The following is a 21,135-nucleotide window of genomic DNA, read 5'->3' on the forward strand; positions in this document are numbered from 1 at the left end:
GGTGATGGTCCTTCATCCAGCCAGAAATGTCTGGCAGGCAGGCTGAGATACGATCGGCTACCGTCGGTTCGTCAGGCTGGAATTAGAGGTAGAGTTGTGTCATCAGCGTAGCAGTGATAGGAAAAGCCATGTTTCTGAATCACAGATCCTAGTGATGTCATGTAGCTGGAGAAGAGAAGCGGTCCCAGCACTGAGCCCTGAGGCACTCCGGTAGCAAGATGTTGTGTCTTAGACACCTCACCCCTCCACAATACCCTAAAGGACCTACCTGAGAGGTAAGACTTGAACCATTGGAGTGCGGTTCCCGAGATGCCCTTCATCTTTAGGATTGACAGGAGGATCTGGTGGTTAACTGTGTCAAAGGCAGCAGACAGATCCAGCAGGATGAGAACTGAGGGTTTGGAGGCTGTTCTTGCCAGTCTCAGAGCATCAATTACTGAGAGCAGGGCCGTCTCAGTTGAGTGTCCGCTTTTGAAACCAGACTGATTGTTGTCCAAGAGGTTGTTCTGTGTAAGGAAGGAAGAGATCTGGTTGAAAACAACTCGTTCAAGTGTTTTAGCGACAAATGGAAGAAGGGATACCGGTCTGTAATTCTCCAGATGTGCTGGATTTAGAGTGGGTTTCTTAAGCAGTGGGGTTACACGAGCCTGCTTAAATGCTGTGGGAAAGGTACCAGTGTGAAGAGAGGTGTTTATGATGTGTGTGAGTGTGGGTACAACCGAGAATGAAATGGCTTGAAGTAGGTTAGTGTGAATAGGATCAAGCGGACAGGTGGTAGGGCGATTGGAAAGGAGGAGATTGGAGACTTTTGCCTCTGAAAGTAGAGAGAAGGAGGGTAGAGAGTGTGTGTTAGCTGGTAAAGTGTGTGTGTCAGTTTGTGGATTGGTAAATTGGCTGCTGATGGAGGTTGTTTTATTTATAAAGAATGTAGCAAAATCGTCAGCTGTTAGTGTTGACGAAGGAGGAGGAGGGTTGAGGAGAGGAGAAGGTTTTGAAAAGCATGCGAGTAAGTCATTTTAGTAGTAGAGATATTAGCAGAGAAGGAAGAGAGGAGGGACTGATAAAGACCAAGGTCAGTAGGATCTTTTGAATTGCGCCACTTCCTCTCTGCACCCCTGAGTTTCGAACGATGTTCACAGAGAACATCAGATAACCAGTGGGCAGAGGGTGTGGCGTGGGCTGGCCTGGAGGAAAGGGGGCAGAAGTTGTCCAAGCAGGATGTTAAAGTAGAGAAAAGATTAGCAGTTGCACTGTTAGTACCTAGTGTTGAGAGCTGATCAGGTGGAGGAAGTGTGGATGAGACCAGAGAGGATAGGCGAGAGGGTGAGAGTGAGCGTAGGTTTCACCGAAAGGTGACCTGTGGAGGAGTGCGTGTTGTGTTGTGTTCTGTGGCAGGTTGATGTTGAGAGTGAGGAGGAAGTGATCTGAGGTGTGCAGTGGAGTGACCAGTGTATGGTCAGTGGAGCAGTAGCTTGTGTAGATAAGGTCCAATTTATTACCTGATTTGTGAGTAGCCGGTTTTTCTAGGTGTATGATCAAGTTGCGTTTTTTTAACAAGCGGTTTAATCATAGCCAGCTTAAAGGTTTTTGGTACGTATCCTAATGACAAAGACGAATTAATGATATTAAGAAGAGGATCTATGACCTCTGGGAGCATCTCTTTCAGTAGCTTAGTCGGTATAGGGTCTAGCATACATGTTGTCGATTTAGATTAATTAACGAGTTTGTAAAATTCTTCCTCTCCTATAGCAATAAATAAATCGAATTTTTCTTCAAGGAGACTTCAATGCACTGCCTGATGCGATACTGTAGTAGACGGTTGCATAGTTATAATTTTCTCCCTGATATTATCAATCTTGTGAAGCCAGTGTTCAACACTCTGCTTGCCTTAGCTCGATTCAACACGGTAAGCTTGTAATAATGTTTTTAATTCCAGTGGTACTGGTGGATTTCCACGGGAAATTCAAGCATGTCTTTGCGTCATTACGTCACATCTGTACACATAAAGGAGTCTCGGCTAGTAGGCTATGAGTGTGAGGATGTTGGAGGTGGAGATTTATAGCCTTTTATCACAGCACTTGATATAATTAAACTTATTTATTTGATGGCGGATCCAGAAAGGTTCAAACGACAATCACCAGTGACAACTGAAGATTCACCCGTTGTAAAACGCTAAAGACTTCGGATAAAAAAAGAGACTGCAACCGGCCCATGTGAAAACAAGGATAAATGTCAGAAGGGCATTAAATGTAGTTACGCAATACTGATGTTGTTAACATTAACAAATTGAGAACAAAGTATAAATTGCACGGTTTCACGTGATATGATAAGCGATCGTTAGATTTAATCGGCGTGATTTACTGCAATTCTTTTTTCCCCTTAGTTGGTCCGAACAAAAGTGGATGTTACTTACTTGTTGGTGTCATTTTCCGGTGAGAACTCTTATGTTGGTCATACTTCCAAAAAGTAGAATCTGTGATTGTGAATGACAGTATCCACACCGGTGCGGCGACTGACAGCCCCACATTCTCCTCAAAACATCGGATTCATCTGCGCTGTGCCGTTTCGAAGCACAACCCACGTAAAGTTGATAATTCTGCATTTTCTTTATCCTTCAGGCCAATAGCTTACCTGCTTTCCCCCTGATCATAGTGTGTTTGCCTTGTCCACATTAAGCTTTTAGCCACTTTGTCGGTTGTTAATTTGTCATAGTTAGCATGATAGACAGGTTATGTCATTTTTCAGGATTATTATCAATACTTATTTTAATAAAAAAAAAATTAATTTGATGTTCTAGTTTTTGTAATTCCTGATTATAGTGTTGTAGTACTCGAGACCGGTCTTTTGATGGTCCGGTCACTTTTTGATGATCTCGGTCTCGTCTCGGACTCGACCGCATTTGTACTCGGTCTTGTCTCAGTCTCGGACATTGAGGACTCAGGATTTTTTTTGGAACTGTGGAAATATCACTAAATTACCAGTATATGTTGTTTAATTTTTTGTTAACATCCTTGCTTTTATTGGATGTAAAACGTACTAATTCAAATCCAAGCAATAACATGACTCATTAGTCATTGCTAATTATGTATTTTTGTTACGCTATCACCCATCCCCGCCCCCTTTCACTCGCACTCCCAAGAAAGTGAGCTGTGGTTGTCTGGGAGCGAGAGAAGATGTCTGCAAAATCTTCAGTAATAAAATTCGGCTACAAAAATCATAAAGAATATATTTGTAAAACAACATCCAGAAAAAAGCATACAGCTTCTTGTAAATTCTGTAGTGCTTCGCTTTCAGAGACGGTGGGGACTACGTCAAACTTTTATCGTCACTTGGAAAGGAAGCACAAAGAAAGGTAAGCTAACGTTATGTGTAAGTGATGTTAGCAAAGCTGGCTAGCTAATGTTAGCAATCTGCCTCGTACCAAAATGTTTTACCCCTCACACAAAGAGGTTTAAAACCTCAATATTAGCTATACATATTAATAGGGATGGGAATTGATACCGGTTCCACTCGAGAACCGGTTCTAAGTTTTATGAACCATCGATAATTGTATGCCCTCGACGTTAACGAGTCCTCTTATCGATGCTCCTGCTCCAAAGCGAATTTTTGTCCCGCCATAGTCTTATTTGATCGGTGAGTAATGTAGATGAACTGCTGTGCTTGTGGGCACAACTGAAGAACGAGCAGAGAGAGAGCCCCGGTCGCACGCGCGCACTCTCTCTCTCTTCGGAGCCAGGCGAAAGTATAAACAAGGCTTCACCGTCTCCTAATCGCTGTCTTGCTCTCTCTCCCTGGCACATATTAATCAAAATAAATCGACACGATGGTTAAAGGTCGGAAGACCATAGTTTCATGTGGAGCATTCGGATATTTTTTTTTTCCTGAATTACCGTTGGGTGTGAATTGTGCTAAAATACCTTATCTTCTCTGAAAAGCGTTCCACACATTCAGCTGACATAAAGCACACTTTAAATAAACGAAAAAACCTATCCAATTAAACGTTTTCTGTGTTGACACAAATCGTGTGGGATGTCACGAGACAGGCCACATAAAGCTGTGTAGCTAATGTTAAGTTACATCGACCTTAGCTAATGTCAGCTGCATACAGCTCCCGACATTAAAGCTACGCGCCGAGGTTATGCTCCCTCGTTTGGGTGAGAGAGCTAACCTAGAGATATGAGCAGAGAGTGGAGACTGAGTAATGCGCCTCAACTTATATGAGAAATGATTAAATTAAATAGGTTATGGCACATGGCACGTTACTTTCAGAGAGCTAATTTTTAAGTTCCAATTTACAGTTGCAGATCAAATATATAACTTTTTACCAGCACACTCTCTGGCTCATACCATATCAATCATTTAACTTCCTTGTTTACCTATTTGAAAAATGTGATGGCCAAAATACCATTGATTTATATTGTGTTTACCCACACATGTGTTCTTATGCAGTAACATTACACAGATTTTACATACATTTATGAAGTTGCTACTTATTTTTTAGATTGTTCTTTTTATGTAATTTATATTCATATGAAGATATTTTACTGATGATATTTTACTGATTCCTCTTCCCTAAATATTTAGGTTCTTGGAGTACAAGGCAGGGCAACAGACAGATGTCACACAGCCAACTATATCATTCTTTACACAGAAAGTGCAGCTCTACAGTCTACAATCGCCAAGGCAACAAGACATCAGTGAAGCCATTGTTCAAGATTTAATAATTGGGTGTTGTCTGCCTCTGTCACTTGTGGAAAATGGACATTTTAAACACTTTCTTGGGATTATGGATAGTAAATACACACCAATCTCTAGAAAAACTATTTCTGAGAGACGGATACCAGAGTTGGTAAGGAAGGTCAAGGAAACTGTTTTGAAGAAACTTGAGACCCAGTCATCTGTGTCATTAACAACTGACATCTGGTCTGATCGCAGGCTACGCTCCTTCCTGGGAGTGACTGCCCATGTGTGCTATAAATCAAAGGATTCCTATGCACTTGAATCCAACCTTCTGGACTGTAGGCGTTTTGTAGGCAGACATACTGGAGAGCATATTGCTTCTGCCTTTGAGGAGATCACAGAAGAATATGGTATCCGTCAGAAAATAAGCTATATCATAACAGACAATGCCGCCAATATGAAATGCGCTTTCAAAGTAAACATGCCCCAACAGCAATCTGACGACAGTGAGAGTGAGGAGGATAATCTAGATGATGAGCACTTGTGGGAGGACATTACTTCAGTGGAAGACACAGAATTACCCTGGTCATCAGGTGAACGTATTTCCTGCTTTGCACACTCTCTGCAGTTAGTTGTGAATGACGGCATGAAGGAGGTTAGTGCCATTTCCCGCACCATAGCCCAAACATCATGGTTCACAACTCTATTACATAGCAGCTCACAATTCAAAGACAAGTTTGAGGCTTTGTTTGGCACTAATAGGACTGTTCCAGCTGCAAACACTACTCGCTGGAACAGTACATTCAAACAAGTACAGGCCCTCACAGCTCTGGACCACAAAGCCCTGAACGAAATGTGCAGCAAAGATTACGGGGATGTGGTGTTTAGTGTCCGTGAGTGGAACCAGCTGAAGGAACTGAGTGCAGTTCTTGCTCCATTTTCCAAGGCAACAGACCTGACAGAAGGAGAGAAATCAGTTACCATTAGCATGGTGGTTCCAACTGTCCTGAACTTGAATACACACCTCCTCAAGATGGAGGAGACCCGAATGCAGTGCCGGCCATTGGTCAGAGCCCTCCAGCAGTCTCTGGTGAAAAGATTCTCTGGAATCTTTACAAAAACAAACATGGGCAAAGACAGCGGAAAAGAGGAACCTTTTGACCACAATGTGTACTTTTTTGCTACCATGCTGGATCCACAGTTTGGCTTAAGCTGGGTGGACTTAGATGTTACCAATGGGGGAAATGCAACCTCAGTGAAGAAGTTCAGAGATGAACTTCAGAAGACACTGACAGGTTAGTATGCATTTTTATCCAGTGAAAATAAATGTCTTGCAAAACTATGAATCCTAAATGTTTTAAAGGGCACCTATTATGCAAAATTCACTTTTACATGGTGTTTGAACATAAATGTGTGTTGGCAGTGTGTGAGCAAAACCACCCTAGAATGATAAAAATCCACCCAGTGGGTTTTTTACAATCTCAATAAATCATAAGCACTGTCTCAGAATGAGCTGTTCTCAGATTCAGCGCAATGTGACGTAGAATTGCACAGGCCCCTCCCACGACTGTTGAGTGACACTTCAGTTTGAGCATAGACCCGCCCTGAGTGAGCTGGACACAGAGTCCGCCAGTGTTTCGACACTTGAGCAGCTGTGGACAAGAATGTCTCCTATGCGATTGAGGTGTGTTGTTGATGGATGTAAGAATGAACATAGCAGTCTTCATTTACTCCCGTTGTTACTCGAGGATGGATCTGTACTGTTTGTGATCAAGCTTACAGTCTCCGGAGCGACAGGCCTAACGTGACTGGACACGGAAGAAATGAAAGTGCGAGCGCGCTCTTTATGACAGCTCTTCGAGTCATTTTACAGATATAAGGTTTACCAGTTTATTAAGCACCCACTGAAAAGGTGTGTATATTTGTTTACTGTTAGTTGTAATGAGTGTTTTGTGTACTTCGCTGTGTATGTTGTTGATAATGAAAGGGAGAGAGAGAGAGAGAGTTTATGGATAAGACTTTAATGCGCACTTCTCATACTATGTTTATTCAGCTCTTTCAGTGATTCTCTGGAGTAAAACAAACGAATCTTTTGTGTGATGTACAATAAACTTCACTGAACTCGTCAGTATATTTTGGTCATCATTCGGACGGGTTTTGCTACAGCAGGCTTGTATTAGTGGATAAAAGCAGATGACAAATAAGTTATAACCATAATTAAACTAAACTATACCTGTTCTATGTCCATACAGCATATATTCTCTGGCTCTGTGGGCATTATTGTCCGACTCCGAGTCGAAATGAACACCGCAACTGAGAGTTTCTGTTCTGATATCATCAGATGAGATTGTCCTGACTCTGCTCGTGAGGCTCCGCCCCCTGTGCCGTGCAGCAGCAGTTCATTTGCATTTAAAGGGCACACACTAAAAACGCAAAGCGCGTTTTTCTGAGCCCCAAAAAATTACAATTTAAACATGCTGTAAAAAATGATCTGTTGGGTATTTTGAGCTAAAACTTCACATACATACTCTGGGGACACCAGAGACTTATTTTACATCTTGTGAAAAGAGTCATAATTGGTGCCCTTTAAATTAGTAGCCTATAAAAGCCTTAACTAGTCTTAAGGCCCGTACACACCGGGACGAATATCGGCGCGCGTTATTCGCCAGCGTTTTTCAACGCGTTTTTTGTGTTCACACCCAAGCGTTTTTCGCTGACGATGAGCCGAGTGAACATGCAAATTCATTCCCTGACATTAGATGGCGCTTAATGTAAAACAGAAATACAATACCACTCCATAACAGTCTATACTCTGCAATACCACTCCATAACAGTCTATACTCTGCAATACCACTCCATAACAGTCCTCTTTTAACAAGATTTTTGTAGTCGCTGTCGCATTTGTCATATAGTTCTTTATTCCGACACCAACGAGACCAGCAGCTCTACATTCATCTTGCCTTGCATCTTCCTCGTCTTATTTCTTCCCGGCAGTGTCTGTCTATGAGCAGTGTAGACGCTACTTTACGTATATCTTCTTCGCTGTTACGTATGTGTGCTCGGCAAGACCGTTTTGTGTTTGAGCGCCCCCAAGTTGTGTTTTACTGTAACTTCAGAAGCTCCAGACATGTGAGCAAAAGCAATCTCATTGGTCGGATAGTTTTTGACGCGGCGCGTCATACCAAAAAAACGAACCCGAGGTGTTTAAAAAAAAATTACGCTTTTACGCGTGGCGTTTTTCGCGTCGGTGTGCACACTCACATTGGCGCCCTTTGTTTAGTCACGAGGCGTTAAACGTCGGCGAATATCGCACGCGAAATTCGTCCCGGTGTGTACGGGCCTTTACAGTGGAATTCATAGAGTCTTCCTTTCATCTGTTTATTTTTGTCATTAAAAATATTTTGTAATACTCTGGGCCAACTGAACCTGATACTCTTTATATTTAGGCTGGTAACATGCCTATTGTACATAAACCAAACTCACTTTATACTAGCCCATCATACTCACCTGTAGAGAGAAATCAAAGTACAGAGTGTTCCAAGTACTATTAAAAACAGTAGGCCAATGGTTAGATTTAGTACAGTAGCACCTTGTAACCTAAATAAATAACTATTCATAAAATCATTTCATTACTGACCTCTGCACTGAATGAAATAACCAGCATTTACATTAACTTGCTATGTTTATTTGAATAACAAAAAGATTATGTAATTGATCATTTAAAAAATGTGTCTTATAAAAGGTCCTAAAAGTATTTTATTTAACTCTGATATGTGCATATCCTTTTAAATCTAACTCATTGTGTTTGTGTTTGTGTTTTTCAGACACATTGATCTTAGAGGTGGAGAACATGATGGTCAGTAAAGATGATCATGAAACTGCCTCAGAAGCCATGAATGTGGATCCAGCCAGTGATTCGCTACCACCCAAATGCCCTCGCCTTCTGTCCCGCTACAAGGCACACAAGAAGCGCGGCTCAGTCCAGGATTCAAGTATTGTAACACAGATAAGCAAATACTTTGATGCCATCCGTGACTCTGATACTGACAATGCACTTGTCTTCTGCGCCAAAAACCATGCTAGATTCCCACAACTCCACAATTTGGCATTGAAGGTGCTGTCAGTCCCTGCCTCCTCTGCACCAGTGGAGAGGGATTTCAGTAGAGGAGGCATTATAATGAGACCTCATTGTGCACGTTTAGGTCACAGAATGTTGCAATCTCTCATGTTTCTAAAATGCAACCAAACTTTACTTTAAACTGATTTCCATTGATGTAACTTTTGAGGTGTCCATCTACTCCTCTATTGCAACTACCGTGCAACTATGTGGTTATCCTTGGCCTTGAGCTTGAATTTATGAAGAGTGTTTTGCCACTGCAGTTTTTTTTAGGTTTGGCATATGATGAAACTGCTCCCAATTAAACAGTTGTGTATTTTTATGTAGCTTTGAAAACTTATAAAAGCTGACACATTCATTCAAAAGCAAACTTAAATCTGTAAACGAGAGAAACTTGTGTCTTTAGTTCTTACTGTCGATGATTGTTTCTGAGCATCTACATTTTACATAGACTTACTGTATTCATATTCAGCTTTACTTTTAATGCAGCGGAAAACCCTGGGTGAATGTTTAGATGTTGCTGTATAGATTGACTTTAAAGTTAATGGTTTGAAGTAAGTGATAACTCAAAACAACCATTGAATATGTATCTTGGGCATTTTTGCACACTGTAAAAGATGCTGGATATAATTTACTGTTTTTATAGTTTTTGCTGTGTTGTGCAACTACTCATCTATGCGTTTATCCATTGCAGTGAGCTTACATTTATGAAGAGTGTTTTGCAACTGCAGTTTGTTAAGGTTTGGCATATGATGAAACTACTCCCAATTAAATCAACTTTGTACTTTTATAAATCACATGCAGTTAGGCCACTGACTTTCTGACCTCTTTGTATTAAATATCTTTTGTTGCTTTGATTACACATAAAATCTATAAAAGACTCTTACTTACAATAGTTGTTCCTAAACAACATTTCACATAGAATTACTGTGTTCATTACAATGCACAGCTTTTTTGTACACATTTAGCTATGTGGTAAAAAAAAAAAAAAAAGGTTTGTTGTTGGTTTAAAAACAACATAACCTTATGTATTGTTTATAAAAGGTAGAGAAAAGTGAAGACTTTAGTGATGAACAATGAATAATTGTTTTACATTCTGTACTAAATGATGGAAGTCACCCAGGAGTATTGAATAAAGATGGTTAGGTTTATTTCAGCTTTGAGTGTTTAATATCTAGGTGTTTTTTTGGGAATGTGGATCTTTCAGATCAACTTGAGAAGCTCTTTTGATCATGTTTCACATTTTATTGTGTCATGTAGTGTGGGGCGCTGGTCTTGGACTTGACTCGGTCTCGCCCTCCCTCGGTCTTGGTCTCGACTTGGTCTCAGCCCCTAAAAGTCTTGGTCTTGTCTCGGTCTCGATACACTCTTGTCTTGGTCTTGTCTTGGTCTCGGGTTAGGTGGTCTTTCTTGACTACAACACTACCTGATTATGTCGTTTGTATAACTAATAATTTCTCCTCTTACGAACACCTTAAACGCTTCCCATCTGAAACTTGGCGTAGTTTCATTCGTATGCTGCGTTCCAGTCCAAAATTGTCATGCCCTTCACTCGCTAACTTCCCTTCGTCTCGTTCACTCGGATGTACGTCATTGCGAGTGCCCACTACTGGCGGAAACTGCAATGGGCTGAACTGGAACGTCCTCACTTGGAATCAGCTGTGGAGTTGATTTATTATTTACATTTTTTCCCCTTTAATAATTTGTTTAATGCAGCATCCAAATGTTTATAGGTGTGTTTGGGTTGTTTTAAATTTAAAACATTATAATTAATATATCATAGAGTTGTCTGTGTGGTGGTGATTAGACGAGATATGTGGTGATGTCACAATCTGCATTGTGGGACATATAGGTGCCTGAAGTGTTCATATGAAGCAGACTCGCTCCCTCGGTCAAAATCGAGGGAACGAGGGTCTGTCCATATAAACTTCCCTCGTCCACTTCACGTAGTGGAACGCACTTCAAAATGGCGGCAGGGATTCCCCGAGGGGAAGTGCTTAGGGAAGTTCGCAAGTGCGTGTCTAAAAGTGGACTGGAACCCATGGGCGTCAGTTTGGTTTGATATGCTGGGGACAAAGACGCATTCGGAAGTGCATTTTCAGAAGTGCTGGGTACAATGACGCATTCATTTTTTTTTTCTCTCTTTCGCAAAGGTTATGTTTTGAAAGACGATGTCCTGTAGCTCAGGCACTTTTCAACAGGCCCACCCAAAAAAAAAAAAAAAAAAAAAAACTTTTACTATAGCCTATTCGAATTTTGTCAATAATAATAATAAAAATAAAAAATCGCCAATAAGCTCATAATTTGTGCTAAAATAGTGTTTAGTTTTAAAAACCATTTTAAAAAGCTTGTTATATTTTGATGTTTCTGCGCAAGTTCAGCAGACAGTGAGGTTCGGGTTTGTTCCGATCAGAGCTCGTGAGTGGAGAGCACATTTCTGAATATTCCGCTCCGCTCGTTCATTCCGCAGGGTCGCTCGCTCAACCCAGATGTCCTGTTGCCTGGTTCGAAATCGAAAATATGTGGAATAAGGGCTGCTTCCGACTAAAAGTGTTTTTTTTTTTTTTTTTTTTTTGACTAGTAAGCTAGTTGTTCATTTAAGTCATTCGTGGACAAATCACCCCTTTATATTAATTGAATTGCTTACAGCCAACAGGATAATGAGCGTTTACGTAATATAGCCGCACTCAAGCGCACGACCGCACGCATAAAGCTTGCCACAAAGAACCGGTAACAGTAATGATTATGAATGCGTCTAAATGTGTCTAAATACGCTGTGAATGTGAATGTGCATTATACGCTGAGTTTCGGTTCATTTATGAGACGAACTCCAGTTCACTCGCCGGCGCCTCCATGTCGTGATTCTGCTATATTTACTTTTTTATTAAACCCAGGCAATTGGTTCATGAAACATTGATAAAAATTAAGATATAATTAATACAAAACGAAATTCAATTTAAAGAAAGGCAGCTGTTCTGTTTGAGGTCTCTGTGAAAGTTTTAAAGCAGTCTTTACGTGCCGCTTTCAGAGCGCTCACGTCCGTAACCGAGAACTGACACGTTGTTTTTTTTCCTCATAAATGCGAACACGAAAAATAAAATAAAATGAATATTAATGTTTTTTTGTTGGGTCAGACAATGATTACCAAATTTCTCTCTCATATTGCTCCTCATAACCACTGAAAACGATTTAAAAAAATCAAACCAAAAAACAAATTAATATGGTCGGAAGTTAAAAGTGGTGGGTACAAAATGACTCATGACGAAATCTGGTGGGTACGCGTCCCCCCCGTCCCCCCCGAAATCGACGCCTATGCTGGAACCATAGACTGTAAAAAAATATGGACGTAGTGTCCGTGACGTCACCCGTAGGTTTCTGAAGAGCATTTTTGAAGCCTAAAGTAGGCGGAGCCGGCCGTCGCCATCTTGGCCTTGCGTCACTCTCGGATAACAGAAAATAGGCAAAGAGGCGGGGCGTGAGTGGAGCTGAGGAGCCTTGCTATGATTCTGTACTATTCTGCTAGTTGAAAATGTATTATGCAGTAACTTAATATTACTCTGAGAGAGTGTGTGTGACAGTGATTTATGTGCTTAACGTTACATGTCAGTCACTCTCTTTTTATAGTCTATGGTCCGTCAGCGCGGCATCGCTCAAGTTCGTAGAGAGCTTATTCAGTCCATTTTAAATTCAGATTTTGGCCGCCTCTCAAATGGGTTAAACCATAGATATATTGCCTATGAAGTTCAAGTAAACGCGCTAGAAAATCCGCGCTCATTCATGGATGTGCATTTATTGCATGGACGGAGAAAGCGCCGACGCCTGCATGATTTCATCTGACGGTACATAAGCATATTATAATCTATGATCTATATCTGTTCCGTGAGAGCAGAACGAACGAGCCTTTATTGACGTTTATAAATCTGAAAACTCCAAAAAGCAACGAAATTGTCAGACATCCATTAGTGCATGTTCACAGAGGAAAACAACTGAAATACCCCTTGTCCAAAAATCCTAAAGGATTCCAATAAGAAAATTGTACAGGATTCTAATTAGAATTTCTATCATATTTTGGAACCATTCCTATAGGATTTCCAATAGGAATTGTCTTATAGGACTATGCATACATATTCTATAGGATTCCGATAGAAATAGTCTTATAGGACAATGCATAAATATCCTGTAGTATTTTCTACAGGATTTTAATGGGATCCAATCCAATTGGGTCACTACTCCGGTTTATATGGGATTTCCTTTTTTTTCTTGAGAATTTTTTAGAATCCTAAAGGTGCACTTTTCCAATGTTTTTCTTTTACTAATGGTAGTTTATTGATTGTGTCTTGCAGTTTGCTTAAACTCACCTCAATGTAGATATTGTTCACTGTTTAATGTATGTTGTCAGTCTATAATGTATATAATTTCTGAATTGAAATGATTAAAATGATCTTGCTGTATAAATGTTTATAATATTTAATTGTAATTACCTGGAAAAACAGCACAACATACAGAAATACAGATATAGAATTAAAATATATATATATATACTATAGGACAAACTGAAATTCCATGAAAATAAATTTGAATGAAGGACTCTAAGAATAATACGATCCTATAAGAATCAAATTAGATCCTACAGGACAAAGTGAAATTCCATTAAAAAAAATCAGAATGTCCAATAGGATTCTAAGAATCCAATAAGATCCTATTGGAATCCAATAATCCTACAGAATAAACTGAAATTCCAATAGGATTTTTTGACCGCTGGTTGCCCAGACAGCAGGTGACTGCGAGCCGGATCCGTCTTCAAACCGGCAAATCCGCGTCACAGTCACATCCATTTCACTGCTCTAAAACGGATCCAGCCCGGGCCCGATTTCAGTGGGCGGGAACAACAGTCGCAAAACAGATTCGGGCCGTATCTGTGGAGTTTTTTCTGGAGTTTAGAAGAGGCTGCCACAGTCGGTACTCGGTATCCTACCTCACTTCACCAAGGTAAGTCACACATGGTCAAACTGTTTTATTAATTAATTAATTTCTTATTGATTATATTGTGTACTCATTAGCTTAAATTTTAAACTTAAGTTTTGGAGTTTTTATTGCTCCTTAGATCGGCATTGAATCGTAATGTTAGCTAACTCTTTTTTATGTTTTCAGAGGGCATATGCTAACACGAAGACGACCCAAAGGATTGTAACAGTAACGTGCGGTGAAATCTTGTCATGGGTAGGCTGTGACCTATCAATGTGGCATATATGTTTATCACTTTTTCCATGGTGGAATTCAAAATATTAGCACTTTTTCCAAATTGGATAAATGAAGCAACAATTCAGCTCTTACTATTGTGTAGTTTGTATTAATGCCATGGTTCAACAAATAACGTAAAGGTTAAATAATAATTCACTTAGACTTTATAAGAAGCAATTGCGACTTTATTTCACACAATTCTGACTTTATATCTTGCAATTCTGACTTTATATCTTGCAATTCTGACTTTATAACATGCAATTGCAAATTTATTTCAAGCAATTACGACTTTATTTCACGCAATTCTGACTTTATATCTCGCAATTCTGATAAATAATGACATAATTGGGAGATGTAAACTCGCAATTGTGAGATAAAAAGTCGCTAAATGTTTTATTCTGTGGCGGAAACAAGCTTCCATACCTCCTGGCCTCTTCCTCCCATCCATCCTCCCTGACGCATAGCTATCGGTAGGCGCCGGCGGTGCCGCGGTAGCCTACCTGAGAAAACGTTTTGGAAAAGACGGGCTATGGACCCAACCAACTCTATAGGAGGGGAGGGGAGAACTCCCTCACATGGTACAATCTATGCAGAGGCTGCGCGCTGCGGTGTCAGAATACGGAACGTGTGTAGCCTAATGTAACTACAACTAACGTGACAAATGTGGAAAAAAAAGAAGAAAAAAATCCTCAACCGGCCCAAAAGTGAAGCGGCCTACTGGGGATTCTCCCGATTCTCCCGATTACCCACCCCGGGCCTGTTGACAGCCAACGCTAGGCGCCGCTAGATGCTAAGTATCGAGAAGCGCGGATTGAGTGAGAGCGAGTGGATCACGTGACATGAAGCAAGCTCGGTCTCTGCCTCAATGTTGATAATTCAAGACAGCATGAGAACTGACTGCGCATGCGCAAATCTACGTTCTATGGACCAAAGAGGCACTGCTAACCTCTGCCTCAATGGCCATGGCCTTGAATTTCCTGCATGAAACAATGGTTTTAGGAGCAAACAATGGCAAAATGAGTATATTATATGTGTATTCCTGAAAATTTTTGTTACAAAAATTTATATTTGGAATAAAATAAATGCAATTAATAATGTTGTGAATTAATAAAGCTCTTGGAATTAATAAATGTAATGTCAACATTTCCTTTGGTGAGGCACTGCCTACCCTGCCTACCCTGACTGCATGTCCCTGGATTGTAATTATATGTAATTGACGAATTTTTACTGCTTTAATTAATTTTCACTGTTGTTAAAGTTTTAACTGCGGAAATGTTAGTGATAGGCTAGCGTTAGCTTAAACTAGCTAAACTAGCTATTAAATACAATTAACTAACCATGAACAATACATTTGTTACTGTATTTGTTAATGTTAGTTAATATAAATACAGTTGTTCATTGTTTGGTCATGTTACTTCACAGTGCATTAACTAAGGTTAACAAACAGCCTAACGTTACAACATTTTATTTTAATAATGCATTAGTAAATGTAGAAATTAACATTAAATAAGATTAATAAATGATGTAGAAGTGCAGTTAATTTTGAGTTTGTCAACTAATGATGCTATTCTCTTCTGCTCACCAACACTGTGGTTATTTAATCAAAAATACAGTAATATTGTGAAATATTATTACATTCTATAGTAAAATATAGGCTAATTTATTCCTGTGATCAAAGCTATAATTTTCAGCATCATTGCTCCAGTCTTCAGTGTCACATGATCCTTCAGAAATCATTCTAATATGATGATTTGATGCTCAAGAAACATTTATGATTATTATCAATGTTGAAAACAGTTGTACTGCTTCATATTTTTGTGGAAACAACTATACCATTCAAACATCTGTTGTAAGATTAATACTTTTATTAATCAAGAGCCGCGTTTCCACTGTCGGGCCAGGGCCGGGCCGTGCTAGTGCGTGCCAGGGCCAGTCGCGTTTCCACTGTCACTTCCGGGGCTTGAGCGGGGCTTACTCGGGGCCAGCGGCCAGGATTTCTGGCCCGTCGAATACCTTGGGCCAGCTCGGGCTAGAGGCGTGGTCAAGGTAAAAGGCGGAGTTTATCGGTGTTAGGGAAAGTTATGGTCTGCGGCAACTCGGCAAGATGCACATTTCACTTTTTGATATTGTTATAATTAAACGCTGCTCGAAATGGAGAATCGCCTGTACTGGTCTGTCGAAGATACCAAAGCTCTTCTGAGCATTTGGCCAGAAGAAAGGGATACAACGTCAATTTGACGGCGTGTGCAGAAACGAGGACGTTATAAAATACATCGTTGCTGAACTTGCTAAGCTAAGCATTCAGCGAACAACGCTTCAAGTTCGGGAAAAAATGTAAAAGTTGCGGGCGCAGTACAAGGCGATTAAAACGCACAATGGACAAAGCGGTGCCCAGAGAAGGAACTTTCCATGGTTCGACTTGATGGACGGTGTGCTGGGTCACCGTCCCTCTGTTAGTGGAGAGACAAGTCGGGACACTATGGCAGCCGCGGACGGTGAGTTAATACATGCTATCTTCTTAAAATCTAAGTTTTCTAACTTCCTAAGAAAACAAATAAAATATTGCATAAGTGGCTCATATGCATGTTTATGTTTTGTGTGCTAGAATCGTCATCCCAGAGTGCTTTATTTGACTCAGAAGTGGAGCAGGGACCGTCTACTACACTTCCACTGCTAACGTCGACACCCGGTAAGCAAAAAATATACAAAATACACCACAGAAGTATTAAACATTTTGTTAGTTTCTTGTCAGTATGTAATTATTCTAAATATATGTTTATTACAGAGAGACATGACGGCCCTGAAGATCTAACCATAATAAGAGGAGGATCACATCACATTCCACAAAGGACTAGACCAGGTATTTTTGCGTTTAATGTATCTGCTAAATATATGTAACAAACTTTACAGTTTGGTATACTGTATGTGCTATACCACAATCTATAATCTATCAGAAGACATCCCAGATATCCTGCTTATTTTTGTGTCTGCTTTTACAGAGAGTCGCAAACGCAAAGCTGCAAATTTGGCATCAAGTGAGTTTTTGCAGTGTATGCGGGACATAACACAGCAACAGATGGAAGAAGAGCGGGAGCTGAGAAGAGAAGAAATGATGATGAGACGAGAGGAATTGGACTATGATGCACAACTCAGACGGGAGGAGATGTCACAAAGACAGAAAGAATCTGAGTCTTTTGCATCAGTCTTCAGTAATTTGACCGCAGCCCTTCTCCAGCGGAAGTAGATGGACAAAACATCTATCTTTCTGTTTGCCTTAATGCCTTAAAAGTTTTTTTGTGTAAATAGTAGGCGGCTACTTAAAATCACCTGCCGTTTCGTTTGTGTGCACATTTGTAATAGTACTTATCAAAAGCACCTGTTTTGTTTCATTTGTATGTGTACGTATGCACATTTATATGCACATTTTATAATCACATTTGTATTTTTGCACTCTGATGTGAACTTAATATATAAATAAAGTAATAGCTGTGCTATTATAACTGAGGCAAATGGAAATCATGCTTATTAAGGGGCACATTATCAAAAGCAAAATACACATTATTATAGTAAAATATTATACACATATTATAAGGCATATATGTAAAATGAATGTTACTTAAATACATTCTTTTTAGTAATTCATTGTTGGTTCATGTTAGTTCACACTGCATATATGTTAGAAAAAAAAACAATTTCTTATGAAAACCTATTGTAAAAGTTTCCTACATGATAATAAACTAAAATATAAAGACTTTGTGACTCAGATAAGCCATTAAGGCAGGTATTGGTATAGACAACTATGTATAGTGATGGGCACATTATTTAAACGGCTTTCTGATGGGCACCTTTTGTATTCTGTAATGCAAATACAATCCTAGTCAGTAGAATGATAATTAGGCTATAAGACATTTATTGGTATAGACTACTATGCTTATTGATGGGCACATTATTTAAACGGCTGTCTGATGGGCACCTTTTGTATTCTGTAATACTGTAAACAGTGTAAGCAGTTTCACATTTAAAAGTACCATTAACAGAAGTGACCATATCTAAAAACATTTGAACAGACAAATACTTACAACTGCAATAAATACATAAAAACATACCTGTAGAGCTGAGTATTTTTGATTTTATTTAAAAATAGTGAGAAGATTGTTTAATTGTATGTTATTTAAAAAAAATATTGCAGTATTCACTCTGTATGCTTAAATGGCCTATTGCTTATTGATCAAATAATGTCTGATGTAACCATGTACCATTTAGGATAAAGAATTGTATTCAAGTCACAAAACAGGGTTACGCCAAATCTTCATTTCAAATATTTTATTTGTAACAAACACAATATAACAACAACTTACAATTATTGGTGCTGCATGAACAACTGTTGCAGAGCACTTCTTGCATCTGAACGCTCATCACCAACATTGCAAGGTGAACGTTCAGCATCTTTATCACGATCACACCACTCTGGTATAAATCTGTCCATGTACAGTTCACACAAGTTGTGCAGTGTACAGCATGTCTCCACCATATCAACAACAACATTTACATTGCAGTCATTTCGCTTACTGAGACACTTCCACCTTCCTTTCAACCTCCCAAACGCATGTTCAACCACACAACGGGCTCGACTTGTTCGCATGTTGTAAAGTTATTGGCCCTCTGTAAGCCTGCCAGTATCAGGATATGGTTTTAGCAACCATTTCTGTAATGGGTAAGCAGAATCACCAAGAATGAAGTAGCCAACATCAGTTCCACATATGTTTTTTACTCTGCCAGAAAAACCATTACTGTTTGTGGCCCAAGCCCATAGGCGTGACTTTCTGAGGACACTAGCGTCGTGTTCTCTCCCTGGCTGTCCAACATTCAGGTCCCAGAACATCCCTTTGCCATCCACAGTTGCTTGTAAAATTATGGAGTGCCAACCTTTTCTGTTGTGGAAATCTGATTGATATTGTGGAGGTTTTAATATAGGGATGTGAGAACCATCAATAGCACCCACGCACTGTGGAATTCCAAACCTCTCTTCGAAGTAATCTGCCATCTCAGATAGTTTGTCCTGGTCTGGTGTTTTGATGAACTTGGGCCGAAGTATTGCAATCACAGCCTTGCAAAAGTCATGCACACAGCGGCAAACAGAAGTCCGACTGACAGCAAACAGGTTGGCTACCGTCCTGTACTCTGTTGTTGATGCTAGTTTATACAATGCAATGGCTACCCGTTTCTCCAGAGGAATGCATAATCGATATGTTGTATCTTGTCGCTGTAGTGCAGGCTTCAGAGTTGTACAAATGTATGTGAATGTTTCTCGGGAAACTCTGAAGTCGCCCAGCCACTGCTCATCTGTAAATCTTTGAGCAGTGTTCTCCCACCAGTCACTTGTTCGCTGATAGGCCCACACCTCAGCGGTCCGCATTATATTGGTGTAGTAGTGATGCATCATCTGGAAAATAATAGAATGAAGTGTAAACATTAATTCCATAATTATGTTACAGATCTGTACATGAACATAAATGAAAGGCACTTCTACAGCATTTATAAATATTTGCTAACCCATTTACTAATACATTTTTACACTCCAATGTTTTATTTGTTAAAATCCGTTAACGCACTGTGAACTAACATGAACAAAGCGGTACTATAAACACTAGGCTACTTCCCTAATTATGCGAAATACATATGCATATACAAAATCATGGGTATAAATAGATGTATTATCAGACGAATAATACAATGAAAGTTTAACATTAACGTTACCTCCTAATTATATTAATATAGCAAGCAAGATATGATAAGCTAGCAAAATATTTGTGTTTTTTCAGCAGACAGTAACGTAAAGACAGTTAATGAAAGCTCATAAAAACAACTCTGTGCTATATGATTTGAAGTTATGCTCACATCGACTACAAGATACGAATTAACTATACTATAAACGGAAATATTTACCGTTTCCATCCATTGCTGGCGACTCTGCATTCACTGTAACCGAATCGCACGTCGTTGGATCGCTCTCTTTCGCCTTGCAGCCAACATAAGCTTTCGGCGTTGTCGCCGCTGAACCTCCATCTTCTTATCTTGGCTTTGCTGCCTCATCTTCCACCAAGCAAAAACCAAAAAGAGCAAACAAACAGACGCTTCGGTCCTCTCCATCTTGATCGTTCTGTAATTTTAGCAAGCTAGTGTCCTGCCTGAATGAACATCATAATTCCCGCTGTAATGGGTGGGGTTGTATGACGTTTGATCCAGGAAGGCGTGTTATGCCAAAAGACACCGGCCCGAGTCCGTTGCGCGGATCTGGCCCAGAACTTACGAAGTGTCTGGGCCATATGTGGGTTAATTACCCACATATGTTATTACCCACATAATGGGTAATAATGGGTAACAATTTAATTAATGGGTAACAATTAACCATAATGTGGGTAATGGGTAATTACCCACATTATGGTTAATTACCATTAGATGTGGTAATAATTTAGTTGATTATTAATCAACTAAACGGATGAGTTATAAAAAAAATTCACCCCCCTCACAGTTGTTATGAAGGGCAAAATTAGCTGTATAGACCAAAGCCACATAGAGATCCAGGCTGTAAACATGTTTTTTTCTGCTGTAAAGTTGGTAATTTTAACATGGGGGAGATACAGATTTGACTCACTTCTGCAGCCAGCCCAAGCGGCCAGTCAATGAATTGCAGTTTAACTCACTTCCGTGTTGGTTTCAAGAGAGAGACGGGGGCCCTGTCCCAAATGGCACACTCCGGACTTGTGGACTTCCTCAGAGTCCACACTTTGGTGACGTCATGTAGTGCAGACCTATAGGGCCCTTGGCGCGAGTCCACGAGGGCGCATTGAGAGGTATTTTTGGGACAGACTCGATCGGCATGCCGGAAATAACGGTCTGGTTGTTGTTGGACAGGAGAAATCACATTTTTGCGCTACACAGCCTCATTTTACAGTTCTATATTGTGCATATCACCTGGGCATTAGACAATAGATATATCATGCTTATTTAAATGATGTATACAGTTGTACATAATAATACATAATGTTCCATTTGAACTAAGATTACAATTTTAAAACATAATTTAAACTTAATTT

At 39.9% G+C, this 21,135-nt stretch overlaps 2 protein-coding genes across 2 annotated transcripts in view; one reads left to right on the top strand and one right to left on the bottom strand.

The window, feature by feature from the left end:
• LOC309492186 (uncharacterized protein) overlaps positions 1-21,135 on the bottom strand; it is a 202,022-nt gene that overhangs the window by 38,284 nt on the left and 142,603 nt on the right. The gene's annotated exons all lie outside the window — the stretch shown is intronic.
• LOC309492710 (uncharacterized protein) lies at positions 15,916-19,852 on the top strand. Its single transcript, XM_082161707.1, has 4 exons — positions 15,916-16,533; positions 16,644-16,727; positions 16,824-16,898; positions 17,038-19,852. The coding sequence occupies exons 1-4, from the start codon at positions 16,461-16,463 to the stop codon at positions 17,280-17,282; spliced, it is 477 nt and encodes a 158-aa protein (XP_082017833.1). The 5' UTR covers positions 15,916-16,460; the 3' UTR covers positions 17,283-19,852.

Source organism: Leuciscus leuciscus, assembly GCF_965113295.1.
Source record: "Leuciscus leuciscus genome assembly, chromosome: 1".
Lineage (NCBI taxonomy): Eukaryota > Metazoa > Chordata > Actinopteri > Cypriniformes > Leuciscidae > Leuciscus > Leuciscus leuciscus.